The sequence below is a fragment of the Habropoda laboriosa genome, unplaced genomic scaffold (assembly GCF_001263275.1).
Source record: "Habropoda laboriosa isolate 0110345459 unplaced genomic scaffold, ASM126327v1 scaffold222, whole genome shotgun sequence".
NCBI lineage: Eukaryota > Metazoa > Arthropoda > Insecta > Hymenoptera > Apidae > Habropoda > Habropoda laboriosa.
The window spans coordinates 145317-163946 of record NW_017100319.1 but is presented as its reverse complement, the minus strand read 5'-3'; the positions used below and the strand labels follow the sequence as shown (position 1 = coordinate 163946).

At 52.0% G+C, this 18630-nt stretch overlaps 1 protein-coding gene across 1 annotated transcript in view; it reads right to left on the bottom strand.

Annotated features, from left to right (window-relative positions):
• Positions 1 to 17868, bottom strand: part of LOC108574119 (T-box transcription factor TBX20-like) — a 23305-nt gene extending 5437 nt beyond the window's left edge. The window contains exons 1-5 of the mRNA XM_017936637.1: positions 17685 to 17868; positions 13132 to 13519; positions 8020 to 8293; positions 2440 to 2607; positions 2244 to 2320 (exon numbers count right to left, since the gene is read on the bottom strand). Of these exons, the coding sequence (XP_017792126.1) occupies positions 2244 to 2320; positions 2440 to 2607; positions 8020 to 8293; positions 13132 to 13519; positions 17685 to 17868 (1091 nt within the window). The remainder of the gene's footprint in view (positions 1 to 2243; positions 2321 to 2439; positions 2608 to 8019; positions 8294 to 13131; positions 13520 to 17684) is intronic.
• Positions 17869 to 18630: the final 762 nt, after the last annotated feature.

The window sequence follows — 18630 nt, the reverse complement described above, 5'->3', positions numbered from 1 at the left end:
CGGCCGCTCTCTCATTAACTCCGGACGCCGCCAGAGCCGCATCCGTGCAGCCGAACACGACTGCTGTAACCGCCGCGCGTTCCTTCCGACCGATCGTTCTCTTCGATCTTACACGCCCTCCCTTATCGCGTGTGTGCGCGCGCGCGCGCGCGCGCCACAGTCGTACCATCCAGAGTTCCCCAATGTCCCCAGACTTTCGGCAACCCTCTCTGTGTCCTCGATTCTCGCGTCGCCGTTCTCTCTGCGATTTTTCTCAGAGAGGAGATATTCCTACCTACCACCACCACCCACCGTTTACGACTCTTCCCCTCTGGCCCTTTACGTTCCAGCCAAAGTGCCGGCACGGAAACGCTTTCCTGGAAAATCGCTAGACCGAGTCGTTTTGTTCGACAACCATTCCTCCATCTTCTCGAGAAACCTAAGCCGCAGAGAGGACCGCGACGACGACGAGGACGAGTGGAGAATGACGGAGCAAGATTTTTCGTGATCTCGGTTAGGCAGGTGCTGATTTGAGGAGGGTCGCGTTAGACCGGACAGTGATTTCGAAACGATCGTCCTCTCCAAACTGCCGTGTCATTAAAGCGTGGTCGATCGACCGAATATAACGCGTCGAGAATTTGCTTCTATCCACCCTTGCTGCCCAAAGAGACACGTCAACCTGCCCTCACGAGTTCCAACGTCTTCGATCTTGACGTTTTACGAAAAATTTCCAAACGCTCGGAACACACCCATCTACTATTCTCGGAAGCGCGTCGAAGATCACGTCGAACGCATTAGCAGAGAAGAAGGACTTTCCGGTTGAGCCTGGACACGCCTCCGATTTGCACGTGATTACCGGCGTGGCGTGGCGCGGCGCGGCGTGGCGCGGCGTGGCGTGGCGCGGCGTGGAGTGGCGCGGCGTGGCGAGGCACGGTGGAACGAACGTTTGTCTCGAGAGAACGAGAAAGGCTGTCAGGTAGAGGTGTACGTTTCACGAGACAGAAATTTCCACGCTTTTTCCCCCGTTTCGGCGGGGCAAAGCAGCACCCCTTCGATCGGTCCATCCGAAAATCTGGAGCACCGACGGTAACCTCGAACCGCCTATCTCGATATCGATAATGACTTTTTTAATTAAGCCGGCGCCGTTTTACCAGTCCTAAACTCTTTTAATTATTACTCCATTACGAGCGAACAAAATATTTAATCGCATCGGTTGCACGATCGGCCGCCGGAGCAGGTGTTCCGCAGACGGTGCGATCCCAGACATTATAGCCCGGGTAAATGCGTTCGAGGCTCGATATCGCTTTCGATTCGCGAAAACACGTATGTCCGGCGCGGCGGAGCGCGGCGGAGCGCGCGATCGGCGAGAAGACGACTTTATTGGGTAGCCGTTATCGATTCTCCGGCGTACACGTTCGCGCGCGCCCGTTCCGACGCATATGTTTACACGCACTGGCCACAGCTATCCTATACGGAGGCCGGATATTTGCATAAAACCTTGAAGTGCGATCCGGATATCGCCCGGTCCGGCCCGGCATTAACGATTTAGTGGGCGTATTTGCACCCAAGTAGCCACCGTTCTCGCACTCGTTAATCCAAGTGAAGCGAGCCGAAATGTTTTCTCGTCGATTATCAAATTGGAAAGTAGGTAGGTCGAATATCGAGAGGAAAGAGAAGGGCAATTGCAATTAATCGAGACCGTCTGTTTGCCGACGAACGTAAAGACTGATAACGAGGTGGCGTCCATCTGCCAAGATTAATGGTAACGCGAGATATTGGAACGTTACATTGTCGCTGTTAACGATAATCCTTTGACGCGGTGAAAAAATTCCTTTCTGTCACGCGTGTACCGCCCCGGTCGTAAACGCGGCGAGAAGAGCGAGCGAGAGCAGGTGCGTCGTCATTCATGTAGATAGATGATCGCGGATAACTTGGAATCGAGCGTCGCCGTGCACGCTTACTCGGGATCAAACGTGCCTCTCCTTCGACATTTAGCGTTGTATAAATTTCCACTTTTAACGAGATCTAAAAGATTGCGCGATAATTCGGTCGGCGCTATGATTAAGGTGCCGACGTTATAATGGCGCGTAATGATCGCTCAGACCTCTGCACGTCACGCTCGCTCTCTCCGAACCGAGCCAACTGCGGTTCGCGGCGAAACGCGGAGCACCGCGGCCCCAAATATGTCCGTGCGGTGTATAGACGCGGCGAATTGCCAAAGAAAACTACGACACGTCCAAGTGGTGCGTGTCTTCTCTACCTACCGATCGAAATCCGTCAGCCTCGAAGAGTCTCGGAAACCTTTCGCGAACGGGTTGCTGTCGATCTTCAGCTTGGTTATCTGCAACATTATCGGTTGCGGCTAGGTAATTACGCTTTCGCAACGCTAATAATAATCATAATCGTAATAATAATAATGATAATAATAGTTGGAAGGAGAAGAAGAAGAAAGCTACTCACCAACTGATTTTGATAGGCAGTAACCGCGGTGAAAATAGCCTCGGGGAATATGAACGTTTTGTGCTCCTCCTTCTGAAGGTCGGTTATGTGAAGATTGTTGTCGTCGGTTTGCCGACACCGAACCAAATGTATCCTCGGCTGATATCTGTGCATCGAGTTCAGTACGATCTGAAAATAGAAGAGGAAGACGCTCACAGCGAGGGATCGCGCGCGCCGATGATTTATAAAGTCTTAATTAAAGTCTGGGAAATAACTGGAAGCGTGGTATAAATCCTGTTCGCGTTTCGAACGTTAACAGGCGACGACGGCCGGTAGGTAAGTTTTATAAGCGGTCACGCGTCATCTTTCCCGCCACTTATCTAATAATCGATAACGGGACGAAAATAATATCGCGCGAATCGCAGGACGCATATCCCAGGGAGACGCGCAATTTCCATTTACTAATCGTCCTCGCCGCTTTGCAACAGGTACTTGGAGGTAATTCCGACGAATAAATCAACCGAGAGAGTATCGTCGATGAGAGTCGAGAGTCGAGAGTCGCGAGACGCGACGCGACGACCAAATTTCCCTCCGTCCAGACGAGAAACGCGTTAACGGTACCTACTTACTTGCGCGCCCCATCTTTATATAATATTATACAACCGCACACACCTTGTAATTTTCCAACTTTCAACCGCTACGTCTGTTATTTCTGTGTGTCGAGCTTTAACCGTCCACCCGATGTTCCGTAGTCGATGGAACGGTACAAGTTGCGTATCGATTTCCTGTCTGAAACAATGTGCCACGATGACACAAGTTTCTCGCGTAGATATCGCGTAACGCGCTCACCCCTGTCAAATGCTCCGGATACTTGGACGTACCTCGGAACCTTTGCCGTTCCTCGACACAATTCCCGCTATTCGTGCAAACTCGAATTTTACACGTAGACCGTCAACTCACCTGGACACTTTTTCCCTTCGTCTCGTTCAATCGATAGTTTCGCGGTCGCCAACTCCAATCTCTACGCTCGCACTTTTTGCCCCCCTACTTCTCTCGGTCGTGCAACAAAGAACGCAACGCGGCCACCATTTTCCTCCGAGCTGTCACCGAACAATAGCTACCGATCGCACTGCCATCTATTCGACGACTGCTTATAAACACCATCTTCGAAACTGATTGACAGTTTCGGAGAAGGCTGTCCCGTGTCGTTCTTTCTTCGGTGCTTATTAATTAAGAGCGAAACATCGTTGGGAAAGTTACGACGTCGTGCGTCCTCGGGAATGCGTTATTAAACGGGATTTTTATTAGCGACAAGATTATCGCTGAAAATATATCTCGGATATCTGGGACTGGGATCGCGCGTTACACGCGCCGCCAGGCATTCCCCGACACGAATATACTAGCGAGAATCGCCGGTGCTGCCGGCTGGTCGAATCGGCGGTGAGCGAAACGCGTCGTTATCGCGTCGTTCGATAATTAACTAAACGTCTTAATTTTTTGTTGCCGCTCGAGAGTGAGGAGCGAGCCAGCCGGCTGGCTCGTTCAATCGAGCAGCAGTACATACTACTTACTTAGAGTGCGACTCGGTCACTCGCGATACACGCTAATGCGACATCAACGCCATTGTCTAAGATCTCGAACGCGTAGTATCCCAACTACGACCGTCTACACTCTTACGCGTACGCTGTTCCGATAAATCGAAATTATCGCGGTAAATAGCGGTTGCTATACACACGAGCTATGCGCTAATCGCGCACGAGTCGAGAAACCGAATCCAATCCACTCTCATCGTCGAACGCACGCAATTTGCATCTAGCGATTTATCAAACAACGCGGCATCCATGTAATGTACGTTGATAGCAGTATTACACGTGCGATTTATAGTCGTTTTTCTCTCCTTCCAACGGTCTACGCTCGACCGCGATACCCGTGGACAGGACCGATCGCTGTCCGTCCAGAACCAACCTCCTCTCTTCTCCAAATGTCCTCGAAATGTTTCCTTACTTAATCTTGCTCGTAATTTATTTTTACAACGCGCCACACTCTACCGTGAAATTACGTTTCCTTCTCTTTCGTAACGCTCCTTTGCGTGATTATTTATTCCTACCGTTATCGATATCTTTTCGCCTCGCATCAGCCTCCTCGCCGCCTTTCGCAAACATCCCGTTAAAAAAAGGGGGGAAAAAGAAACTGCTCTTCTCCGCGGAATATGTACACCGGTACGTGTTTGACGTCGTGTCGTCTGGTGTCGCGCGATGGTGCAAGGACAAAGTTGAAACGAGCAGCGCGGTATTATATTCTCGATATCGCACCGCACCATGTCCTTCGGGTGCAAGATTGTTCGGAAGAAAAAGGAGAAGGTCTCGAATTTAATTCGAGTCCGGATAACGAGTGCGCGTGGACCGGACCGTAGGTTTCCAAGCGGGCAACTTTATGCCCGTACGATTATAGGTGTCTGGGATCCCGGGGTGCCCCTATCCGTTTTCTCTGCACCGTTGGATGGTGGGACACCCCACTGCAACCTGTCAGAACTCCAATTTGCTCTACTCTGTTCAGCCGGCTAGTGTGGATGCCACCGCATATCCTACGATTTACTCGTAACCGCGACCCGCCGCCAGATTCACGACATCCTTTTTCCATACCACCTTTTATTCCCATTATCTCCGCTCAACTATTTTTACGAATCTCCCTCTCCTCCTCCTAGCTACACTAGCAATCTGCCACCGATCTATACCGATTAGCTTTCGCGTTTTCGCTACGACACACCCCGTGTACGTATGTATGTATATTCGTGTTAAATAATGCACGCGAATGCACGCCCGTGTGTGCAGCAGGACACGGATAAAATAGCGCATCTGCGTAACTTTTTGTTTGATTCATCAACCCTTCCTGTCGCCCGGACTCGCTCGAATATTTCTACAGGAAGCCGAGACACGAAACTTAATACTTGGCGTCAGGCTAAAGGACATTCCACGCGCGATCGTGAGAACAGTCATTTTCCACCAGAGGCGCGGTTCGTTTTTCGCTCCATTTTATATCTCACTTCGTTCCAGTCGTGAAAACTGTCAATCACGATTTCCACAGAAACTTCCTCTAATCTCCGGAGTTCGCTCTCCGACGATTTTCATCGATTTCAATTCCAATTGAATATTCGCCATCTCCCTGTTCGATGCATCGTAAATCATTTTTAATCTGGATATTATGGCTGACTAAAGACGCCTCCTGGCATCCTCGCTGTTACAAGCGCGCCACCTTAAGAAATTATTAATATCCTTTTATGCCTGTTCGCTTTTCCTGTTGGCGCGCGCTCGACCACACCAAGCAGATACATACATATATGTATTTCACAGCTAGCACAACTTTTTCGTCGCGATCCTCGGATCGTGGTCGCCCCAAAAAGCTACGCTGCTCGACGTAATTTAGATTTAAACGGGAGAAAAATATTTGCGGATCGTGGTGAGAGGAGAGGCGAGCGCATCCGGTGAGAGAGTCGCGGGAGACGAGCGCGAGAAACGCGCCTCCCCGCAGGTATCGTAGAAGAGGACTCGTCGTCGCAGGTGGATGCTTGCTTTTGGACCACCGTGTAGTAGCCAGCACGCAGGCGGGGGTCTTATAATATCGCGTCATACGAAACGATGAAATAGTGGCCGTAGCGAAGGAATGTTCCCTACCACTTGAGTCGTCGAGTTGAGTTGACTGGCGCGTTGCGTGGCTCTCCCGGCTCTCCCGGCTCGGCTTCGCTCGCCACGGCGACTGCTTTTAACCGATGTGTGTGCGTGCCTGCCTGCGTACGTGTCTGCTCCCCGGCACTCGACTGCCTAGCTTTTTCTCCTTCCCTCGGCCCTTCCTTTCCTTCTTTCACCCCGCTTCCACCCGGCCTTACTCCTCTTTACTCTTTACACGTACGTGTATATACGCCGCCTACTTCTACAAGCGTTCCCCGCTTCTACGCTAAAAAAAATGTATTTCTCGAGATGCGCGTATCGTAACAAAGTTGCACCGTCGAGTGTCGTGTCGTCGAATCGTTTCCAAGGAATTCGGTCGTGCACGCCTGTGGTTCGAGTAGCTGTAGTTTGTAGGAACGGCGCGAGATGCGTTGTCCGTGGTAACGAACGTCTAATTAGGCTAGGTCGAAAAGCGTGTACCTCCGTCCGGTGTGCAACAGTGCTCGCCGTTCCGAGGAGGAAACATAGTCGAGCAGCTTTCGCGCGAGCCTTGTAAACGTCGAAGCGGTGATATCGCGGAAAGGTAAAGAGAAATGGAACGGAATGGAGGAAGGCAAGGCGAATAAGCGAAGGCACTATAAAGGGACGCGGAGGAAAGAAAGAGCGCGAGCGTGGTTCTCGAGGCGGAAAGGGTGCGCGAGAGACGGGAACAAGCTGTGGAGAGAGATTCAAAAGGTGCTCAACGGGCCAGGCGTGGGCTACTCGTGATCATCATGACAAAAGCTCCGGGCAAACATCCATTCAATTTATTAGCTTATAGGTAGGCCGTCGTGCCTACTATACACACCACCTACGACACCACCACGAACCGCCTATAATGCTCGTAACATTATGGCCAGTTCGCGAGTGGACGGGGTTCGCGAGACCCTCGTCTGCTGCTGCTGCTGCTGCTGCTGCTGCTGCTGCTGCTGCTGCCTCATTCGCCTCTACTCCACGCTCCATCTACGCTCCTCTTTTCCCGCGTTACTCTCTTTTCGCCATACAGTTACACTTTTTACGACGTTAACTTCCTACGGCTGCGGTATTTCAGCGACGTTTCCATTGCGGAGAATCTGCTTTCACGGGAACCGCTTCCGACGGTTGAGGTGCGCGCGCGCGCGCGCGAAAAACACCGTGACACCGTTAACGAATTCACACGCGAGCGTAATTAAGCGGTAAAGCGAGACCGAGGAGAGAAAAGGGAAAACGGGACTGACTGGGTAGAAAAGGTTTAGCACGCACGCGGAAAGCGACGACGAGGGCGACGATGAGGACGACGATGACGAGAACGACGACGCGGACGATGGAATATTACGTTTCACGGGCTGGCAGCTTCGACGCCCACGATTAACGAGCGGTGTTGATGATAACGCCACGCCTACGTCCACCGGTAACGTCGCGTATCCGTTTTACGAGGCCATTTTCGGTGCGCGCGAACGTCCGAAATCTCGTCAACGACGTCTTCGATGCCTCGAAGCAGGGCGAAACTGCGCGATTTCACCGGTGAAAAATGACACTGTAATCCGTGAGCATTGTCGACGTCGTTGGCACCGGTCGTTCGTTAAATCGGCCGCCTTATTTTCGAGCAACTTACGCTCCGGACGCCGAGGAACGCGCGAATGTGTGAATTTCGCGATAAATAACGCGGACATCTGGCCGTGCCGCGACCAGCGCCCAACTTTGTCCCCTCGAATCCTCTCGAATCGTATCGCGTTCAGCTAAAACATCCGTTTAGCTCGGTTCTCTCGTTCGAATTTCACAGTCGTAAAAATGCGAGAAGCGTGCCCGTCGAAACAGAGCGGCGGATTGTTCTCCCGTGATCGATATTTGACCCACATGCCAGCTTTACGAGGGAGCACGAACCACCGATTACGCGGTCGCTCGCGAAATTTCTTACCTGACCGTGCTTGTCCATGTCGTTGTTGGTCAGCTTGACCTTCTCGAACGAGACCACCTGCTTTCGTAGCTGGTCCCCGGTAAACGGCGAGTCCGGATGAACGTAGAGTCGCGCCGGCGCCGGAGGATCCGCTTTCCCCGCGACCAGCCAACAGCTTCGATGGTACGCGTACCGATATCTCTTGTTGTCCACCGGAACGATGTCCATCAGCACCGCGTACCTTCCCTCCGACTTTAATCCGCTGAACGACACCCGGCAGGTCGGGAACATCCGCCTGAAACATACATACATACATACACACTTGCGTACCACTTTTAAATCGATTTCAACTGAACTTGTCGCTCTCGTTCTCGCCTTCGTATTTTTCACCGCGAGCAGATGCTAAATTAGACGTTTAACCTGACCCACGAATAAGCTAAAGGGATCGACAGCGATTCACCGCGAGAGAAACCGAGTGGTGAGTTCTCCAGTTAGAATGCAACGTAGAGGCGCGCGTCTAACTAGTCGGTTTGATTGAAAGGAGCGCCCGCAGGCCTTTCAAGCTTCGTTACGAGCGAGTCACCCTTGAACCTCGTTATATGCAGTCAACTTTTCAACACCTCGAGCGTCGAGGCGCACGCGCCGGACAGATGCGCGTCTCCGTTGACGTCGATGCGCCCAGCCAAACCACCTCTTTTTCGCAGCTTCGAAAACCTTCCAGGGACAACTTCCGCTCGAACCAAGACTCGGGGTAATTAGCGCCGCGCCGCTCCGAATTAGCGTCGAAAGGTGTGGAAAAGAACTGGGAGAAGATGAATTCGTCCCGACGCGTCAGCAACGATCGATTCACCGAATGCCCGGGACCGTGCAATCCGCGAAATCGGACCTGCAAGAAGACCTGCCTCCAAAATGTCATGTCGATTCTAGAGGAACTTCCTCCGTGCGTTCGGGCAAGACTCTATCAGGAAGATTTCTTCTCGGACATTGTCAAAGGCGAGGAATTTCAACGTGCACCCGTTACCTCGGAAGAGTTGCCGGTGGAAGTGATACAAGAGTGTAGGCCGAAGAAGGAAATGGCAACGACGTCTCGTCGATACGACGAGGGAGAGTTACTGGCGTTGAGGTACAAGAGAGCGGACGAACAGTGCAGAGAAACGAGAGATCAAGGGACGACGCACTCGACGGAGGCGAAACACGTTCAGACCGAGAGAGATTCGCCGAGTTGCGGAGAAACTTGGAGACGTCGGTCGGTCTCTTCGGGAACCACTGGTCTTCTGGTGCGAAGTATCGCTGCACGTGGAATGCGCATATTTGGATCGATGAGAATGCAAAGGTGTTCCTGCTGTTTGATCAACACCACCGTCTACATCCTCCTTCTTCTTCTCCTGGCTGTATTCGCGAGGCACAGTCCCACCTACCAAATATTCCTCTCGAGCCAAATTTGCGGAGTACTCGCCATCTTATCCTGGAGAATCTCCGGAACGGTTCCACTCTAACGGGTGGATTCTCCGCACTCCACTCGAACCGAGCATTCTTTCCCCGCGCCGAACCGAGATAAATACAGCGTTTGCGACGCGCTAAAAGTTACAAAGAGAACAGCGACGAGATAATTATACGGCGACCGACAGCGCGACCAGCTACGATCAGGGCTTAACAACGATCACGTTGAAAGCCACGCGAATGCAACAAATCGTGCGCGCTCATTGAAAGACGGCCGATTGGTTCGAGCCTCGAGACCGCAAACGCCGTATTCGCCTCAAACTCACCGACCGCAAAGATCGATTCACGGATGAACGAGGTTTCTCGACGCCTCTTCCACCATTCCAGAGAACGAGCACGACGAAGAAACGTCGCGAGAGCAGCTATTCTCTCCTCCGATCTTGTTAGGCATCCTTTCAACGCACGATCGACGTTCGAAACGACAAAGTTTAACCTGCTACCGGGGAGAACCGACGACCAGTTCCACTTTGCCGATTTTCTTCGTCCCACGCCACTACACCCCGTAGATACCAACTCGTAGCAAACACCGATCGTGACGCCGTAATATATCATGGAGAAAATTAGCCGTAGTGGAGGGTCTTTTCCCCATGTATCCGACACGAGTGGGAATACATTGAAACGCCTATTAAGTATCGATAGTAAGTCAATCTAGTATTCCCCTGATCCTTCGTCGTCCCTATTTCTCCTCTAACCCCCTCTAATCTTCCGCTGTATCTACGCTGCGGACGAGCCTTATCTTTAAGCGAGAATCGCGACACAGACGCCGTCCGTTATTATTTAACTGAAACGGCCCCGATCGCCCCCTCGTCGAATAAATCTAGAACGAAACTACGATACGTAGAGCGAATGAGAAAATCGTAGAGAAAGGAAGAATTGTTCGACCTCTCTATCTCTGTCTCTCCATGTGCGCTGTATTTCCCTGTCAAATTAGGCAGAAACAAACAAGCCCTCCATGGGCCGTGGCTAACGAGGCCATAATCGCAGGAACACCTCGACCCCAAAGCACACCCCAACAGCGTCGAAATGTACGCGTATTACGCGCGTATACGTACATCTGGCCCGGTTCGCATTCGGGGGTAGAGAGAGAAGCGAGAAGCCATCAGCCCTGAGGACAGAACCACCGGGGCGGAAGGGCTGCTACAAATGGATTAGGGAAGCACTGGATATTATAGCGATCCGAAAGCCCATCCGAGTTACTTAAATGTTTGCCAAGCTAACGACTTCGCAACACCGCCAGGTGTTGTCCCTCGTTATAATTATGCCGTGGCTCTTTCCGCGTCGCAGCTAGCTGTGCTCGACGATTTCGACCGGTGACTCGATTGCTCGATAATTAGCTACGTTTCTCGACCTTTGCTCTCTCTCTCTTCCTCGCTTCTATTCCATACCTAAATGTATAATAACGTGAGAGAGATCTGGTATCGTTCGCACGGTATTTCTACGACTTATTCGCTCGGGTTCTCGTTGCGACCGAGAGAACAGCGGGATAACAGGGATAAATAGACGTTTACCGGCCCCTTCCCGGCCACTTTCTCCCTCTCTCGCTCTCTTACACCTTCTATCTCTCCGGTTTCTCTATCGTCTTTTCATTCCTCCGGTTGTTCCGTGTGTCGTGCTTCGCGATCCGTGCACGTTCTCGCGTAACGTGCACGTTCACCCTGCCGGTCGAGGCACGTGTGAGTGTATAATGTAGGTTGCTGGCACCTTGATGAAGGGTTCGCGTGACGAGTACCCTCTATCCGCCGGTATCCTGTCTCGCTCTCCGCTGACCTGCTCGTCCACACCTCCTATTCTGCGCGTTGCTTCGCAGTCCACGCTTACCTACTTAAACTTTGAAAAATATACAGTCGTCGCGACTGCTAGCAGCCGTTCCCTTCCTTCGTCCGACTTTCGCACTTTCGCTACCTTTGCCTTGGAACTTTACGAACCGTTGGAAAGCAACGCGACTCGGCGAAACTTTCAAAATGTTGACAGCGAGCGAGGCCCCTCGGTGTATCGAGGTTCCCCGTAAATACAAAGAAGAAGAAAAAGCAAGGGTTCGTTATCGGGTCAGATGGAACGAGGATCGGCGAAAACTGGTTGATTACACGTTTGGAGAATCAGCCGCTCTAGAAGGAGCGTCGATCTCTGCTCTCTTCTTTTCCTCGGCAATGACGTCGTTTCGACTTTGCACGCACGAAATTGGCTTTGTTCACGATATTGAAATCGAGGCCGTCTAGAGAAGGATAAGAACGCGAAGGGGGGAAGGGGACAGAGGGGAAGAAGAAGAAGAAGAAGAAGAGAGAGAGAAAGTGCAGGCTGGCGGGTGCCAACGTGGGAAAAAAGAGACCCCGTGAGCTAGTCCTCGAGGAAGAATCAGAGGAGTATATGGTCCTGGCACCCCGTAGGGCCAGACAATTCCACCTGATTGGTCCGAATTCGTATTGTCACTCGAGAGACTGACATTTTCGTTCAGCTGGGATTTCGTGCCAAGTTTCTCGTGCTAACGACGCTATTCGTGCATCGCCGCGTTCTTGATATATCGATCGTGCCCAGGAAGAACGTCAGCCCACCGACACACCCCCCGGAATTACATATTTACGAATTTTTTAAACTCGTTTGTTCGCGTTCCTTGAATTTTTCACCAGTTTCCGCTACCTAGCACGTACGCCGATTCCCCCCGGTTACTCGGCAACGTCTGCTCTCCAACGATCTGCCGGTTCGGTATGCGCCGAACTTTCGACGGTAACGCACCATCCTGCCTGCACCGTTTCGTCTCGCATCGACGAAACGTTTCGAGATTACTCGCCGTAACGAAAGCATCGCGCGCTCTGTAATTACCAGTATTCCGTAATTAGGCGACGGTACCTTTAGAAATTGAAAGCGTTTTCCGACTAGTTTTCACCAGTGTACGCGCGATTATGAATGCACGCGTGAATGGAGAAGAAAGAGAAGCGTGGGCATCGTTGGAAGGGTAGAGGAAAGGGAGTTTTACAAGGGACAGCGTTAGACGAGTGGTCCCTAGTGCGCAAACGTCTCGTAATTTCGACGTGGTCACGCATCCTTAGAGCGCGCAGCTGCGGCCTCGACTTTATTAGCATACCTATAAAAATGAACGCTCGCGCGGCGTATGCACACAGAGACAGAAATTGCCGCGATAAATTACACCTAAAACTCCCTTAAATATCTCATAAAACGTCAGTCAATGAAATCCATTAGTTCGAGTACGGAACTGTTGTTTGAGTTGTCGCAATTTGCCGCTGCCCGACGGACACTACTGCCCTATGAACCGACAGAGACAGAGACAGAGACAGAGAGAGAGCACCGTACCTTTGTTGGAAACGCTCGCGACCCGTGCTCGAGCGCGATAATTAACGACCGTCGACTGGATTCGTAGTGGCGTGACGCCGCTTAATTGCACCCGAAAAAAATGTTATTTCTCCGTTATTGGCCTGAACGCGCGTTTCGTTCGGGAGCGGCTTCGAATTTGTTCGCACGTAGTAAATCGAGGCAATTATCGAGAAGCCGTAACCCGGACGAACGAACGGAAAGCAATTTGCTCCAGCCAACTTCCCTCGAAATCGGTTCGGAAACCGTCTTCCGTTGCACCTGCGCACGCCACGCGACTTTCCTCTTCTTTCCTCGCGTTTCCCTTACCTGCCAGTTTTCGTGATGATCATCTCTGTCCCGAGGTCGTTGAATTTGTCCCACAACTCTTTCGTTTCGAGATGGCACTCGACGTCACGGAGCTCGTCGGAATTGCAACTGGTTCGAAGCCGATGCTTCCGCTCGTGTTCGCTGTAAGCGTCTTGGCACTTTCTCGACGAAGACGTGCTCAAATCGTCCGGGACACCGTGGACCGGTCCGTCGTCCACGCTGCTACACTCTTCGACGTCCACGTCCACCTCTTCGTCCTCCTCGTTGGTCGATTTTTCGGTTCCTTCGCTCTCACCTTCGCAGTTGTCCACTTCGTCGTCCGGCAACAAAGCTTCGTCGGTGACGACGGTCGCGGTTGCGACTATGTTCACCGGCGACGTCCTCGCTCCTGAAACAATATCGCGTTCGTTCGAACGTCAAGTTGGAGACAGAGGGACAGAGAGAAAGGTGATACGCGTTTCGGTAAACGAGACGCGACAAAGTTGAAAGTGAGAAATACCAGTTTCCCATCGACGCGCGATTCCCCGCGATTAAGCGTGTCGATTTAAACGAGCGAGATGAACTGAAACGATACGGAAAGCCGTGGTAGCAGGGGCGGGGGTAATTAATCGAAGCTGGCGCGCATCTGCTACGAAGGTGGCGCCTAATTAAACCGTCAGATTTCAAGAAAGCCAATCCACCGCGCCAGTGTACACAATGTTAATTGCCCCGGTCACGATACCGATCTGTTAATTTGTACTATTCCGCGCGAACAATGCGTCTTCCGGCGTCGTATCTCAAATTGGATCCGCAAGTGATACCCGTGCGTTTACGCACACTGCGGCGCACACGTGTCGCGGACGGGAAAAAAATTGCTCCTCTCGAGCAAGTATTGCCGAACATGCTTCACCGGAGAAACCCCTTTCTCCTTACCCTCTTTCTCTCCGTGTCGAACCGTGCGATCGCGATCCTTCGTAATCGAATTTCTAATAAGGAACGGTGCGACTAAGTTAAATGGATATACATATGTGGGTACCGGAAGTATCCGGGCGAGTAGTCGAGAAGGTTCGGTTGAAAAGCGGAAGTGAACCCGAGCCTCCTTTGCTCACGTCCGTAAATACCCAAAGTATTGAAAGATGGCCACCCTCGGAGCGATCGTACGCGAAGAATGATTAAGGGGATGCCGCGGAAGTCCGAGCGAACGGTTGTTCGAGCTAGAAAATACAGCGGTCGCGAAGATGAAGGAGGAATGGTTCTGGCCCGTTAAGAAAATTAGCCGGCTGATGGTCGGATCGGAAAGGCAGCGATTTAAACTTACCTTGCCTATGTATTACATATATGTATGTAGTTACCGTTCGAAAAGCATTTGGTATCGTGTCGCTCCAACTGTTTCGAATACACCTTGGAAGCGGTACGAGGGAACCTTTCCTCGGACGCGTGTGCCCAAACCGGTTTTTCCTCAAATTTTCGACGACGTATTTGACAGATATAGCGTCGACCAATTACTTTCACCGTTTCCTCCGAACGCTCCGCTTTAAACCGATTATAATAAACTGAAACTATTAGCGGCGAATTAAGATAAAATCGTGCGGCTGCATGTTTACACCGGCGCGGCGAGCAAGTATTTGATAAAATTCAACGTATCTAACGGCACAACCACTTATAGATTTTTAAGCCTGGGCGATATACGGTAGAAAGGTGGAGCGGTGAGTGAAAGGATGATACCTCAACGGGGAGGAGGAGGGAGGATGAGCGCGGATCAGCGGAAGTTTCGAGGTGGAAAGAAAAGAGGGAATTTCGGGGAAGCCGTTGAATGCGTTGGCGAGAAAAAGAAGGAAAAGGGGAAAAAGGGGGAAAAGGGGGGAGGGGGAGAAGGAGAAGAAAGAGAACGCGGCGAAGCGCGTTAAAAGCGAAGGTAAGTTAGCGACGAGCGCATCGCGTGCGTTTCTCGGTGGTTGCGTGCAATCGCATCTGCGTGCATGTACGCACTCACGCAGGCCGCGGCACTTGTCGCGCACGCATATCCCTCTCCGCCACTCTAACCCTATCGCTCTGGTTCGGGCAACACTAACAATAACGCGGTGGTTCTAAAGGCTGGCCCGAGTCCTGTAACAGACGACGAAATTCCACGATTTCCTTATTGAGCCATCGCGAGCGGGACTGGTTTCGTGAAACGCGTGTGTCGCTTCGAAACAGCCGGTCGCTCGCTCGGGGAAAGCCTGGTGTTAAAATTAACACCTCAACCGTGCGTGTTGCGTGAGCTCTCCGACCTCGACGACGTTCTTTCACGACATCACGCATTCGCGGTTTTCATCTCGAATTCCTCTTCTCCTCCCATTCTACTCTCCCCTTTGTCCGCCGAGCTCGGACATAAAGGCCGCCGTGCCGAAAATCGTCCATGTCGTTAAGGCCGCTACACCACGGCTGAAAAGTGACACGGTACGCTACCGTGCGCGCCGTCGCGCGGTTCGCGACTCTAATAGCTACGTACACGCGGTCAAATGCGGGACGCAATAACAACCTGCTACGCGTTCCAGCTGCATTAATAACGTTGTATAACGACACGCGACGGCGAGGCGTCCCGTCGATACGCCCCTAACATCTTGCGCCGGGATGAATCGCGAATATTTGACGAGGCTCGAATCTGTGGAGCGAGGCCGGAAATATCGCGGCCAGCAGCAGCAGCACCGCGAAGGGGGGAAGGAAAGAAAGAGAAGAGAGGGCGGATCCGTGGGGACAGAGGAGGAGAAGAGTGGACAGAGAGTTTTTAAGGGGATGGAAATATTTTCAGGGCACAAAAGGAGATCCGTGAGGACGCATGCCTTACCGGAAGCTTTCCGGGCAACAGAAGGAGTTGAAGCTCTCTGGCCGTAGTGTGCCAAGAGGTGGTCCCATGTTCCATGATCTTAAGGCAAGAAGAAATATGACCGAGCTACTGACGTCAGCTTCCTTTTGCCACGACCGACAGCCGACCACCCAGAATCCTGTCACCACCCAGCCGTTCGAAGGACGTTGCTCAAAAGGATCGACGGAACGAGCCGAATAACGATCGCGTTACACCAGTTGACGCGCTTCTTTCTAGATTCCTGACCTACAGTTACAGGCTGAACCACCCGATACGCCTAAATACAAGGGAGATTACGCGCCAGGCCAGACAACCGACGGTCGCCGTTAACGTTATTAATTTGTTGAAATATCCTTCGGGTAGAGCGCGCGCGCAGCTCAATCGATTTCGCGTAGCCGCCTTTACAAGCACGCTTTTCCACCATCCCATTATTAATGCAAATTTTTTTTCCCCCGTTATCCGGGAGCATTGCGAGATATAACGTATTCGCGAAACAATGATTACAGATGGTGGCAATAGCGATCCTATGAATCTAATTGCGGTTCGTATTTAATGTTTTCCACCTCGCCCACTCTATGCGGCAAAACTTGTTCCTGGGAACGATTAAGAATCTCTAGATTGCTACGGGAGCCAGTAATGGCGTCGTTAAGTGTGCTAATGTGATTACCGGCTGAAAGCACCGGCCGAGTTCCCCAAGACAAAAACAGGAGCAATTTACGCTCCCTCGTAGAAAAATCGTTCGTTCGCGAAAGGTGCGTTTTTCGTTTGAAAATTAACGCGAATCCTGCGCGCCTCCTTGGTCCACGACCAACTTAAGCTCGCTTCTTATTCTTCGGCGTCCCCTTATCTCTTCTCAGCGTCTCGTCTCTAGCTCTAGAGCAACTAGAGAATCGGGCCGAGAAACACGCGGAGCTTTTACCGCCGGGGGCAAAGATAGCCACGATCGTTAATTTCGGTGCGAACAGGTAAAATTTACGCGCCTCTGATCCGTTGGCAACAATTAGTCGCTTATTTTCTGCTCGGCAGTGGTCCCATTTCGAACGGTAATTATCATCTAACCCGCCAAATGTCTTTCTCGATCCGACACCTCGCAATTCTATTTTCACGCGCCTAATAGATCGCGAATTTGTAATTAAACGGACGGAAGGCAGTCAACGCCTCGACTAATGGATTCGCAGCGACGGCTCTGCTAAGTTGAACGTTAAACAACCGGTAATGAAAGTTTTATTACCAGAAGGAGCGCAAACAGGCGAATTATCGTCGAGTTAGCGCGTGTAAGGAGGAAAGTTTTCCAAGATTCACGCGTGCTACGCGATTATTTCGGAGTTGTCGCACGATCGTGTTTTTCTTTCGTTCGCTCGCCTCTCTTTAACAACATCGTCGTGGGTCATCGTTGACATTCAGAGCGAGGCTCGAGGCGCACACCGTCGGAAAGAAAACAGCTGCGCGGATCGGCTGGTACGAAGCAAGTTCGCCCAACTTCGAAATTCGCCATTTCCAAGAATTTCGCCCAATCAGGCAGGGCTTTTCAATTGCGTTTCGACTTCTTCTAACGATCACGCGACCGCGGAGCGACGTTACAGGACTTTGCGGGTGACGCGTTGTTCCCGCGACGTTCCAACTAGTGAAAAAAGGCAAACGGAGTCGGGGTACGCAGGAGACACGATAGGTATCTAATTGCGTAAACGTCCGAATAGGGGAAAAGCATGTAAAATTGAATAAAACTCACGGTGATCGAGGACAGAGTTGGCGACGAATGCTTTGCCAGTTGGACATTCCAAGCTGGTATTAGCGGTAGCGGCGGCGTTGCCAATGCCCTGCAGGTGGTAATGCCCGAAGGACGGACCCCTGGGCGCCATGATGGCCGCGATGCTGAAGTCCGTCGCTTTTCCCCTTTCCCCCTTTGTAGGCATCCCTTCTCGGCCGACGACACTTTGATTCCAACTTTTCCCTTCTCTTCTCTTCTCTTCGTTCCTCCTCGTTCCTCCTCGTTCCTCCTCGTTCCTCTTCGTTCCTCTTCTCCGTATCGACGACGCTCCTCTTTCTCTCTCCCTCTCTCTCTCTCTCTCTCTCTTCTCGAAACTTACTATTTAATCACCACGCTCCGTTCTCGACGATATAGATACGATACAAATCGGTACGATCACAACCCTCACTCGCGACGAGACGCGTCGAAACTCGGCTCCGTGGTCAATTGGCCGGTTGTACCAGCTGGACCTCGATACTGGCGATAACGCGACGATCAGGCACCTGCACGCTTCCCATTGACTCTGTCGGCGAAGCGAGGGAAAAACCGCGAGGTCGAAGGACGTTGGGGAAGAAACGGACGATGCACGGAGCGGTGTCGGTGTGGCGTGTAGAATGGATGGTCGGTGGCGTTGGGGCAAGAGAGGATGCTGGTCTCTCGAAAACGTACGACGAGGCGATCGGCACGGCGCGGCGCAGAACGAACGCGTCTGCGCTGCTCGACTACCCGGACTCCACTGGGCCACCGCTCCTCCTCCCACGCGCACCGCTCGCCCCACCAAGCTAAGAACGGCAACGGCGCCCGAGCCTGGCCCCGCTCGCGCGAAGCCCCGATAACGCGACGCGAGGCGACGCGAGGCGACGCGACGCGACCGAAGCGAGACAGAGAGGGAGTGACTCCCCTATTGGGCGTTACCTCGCATAGGCCT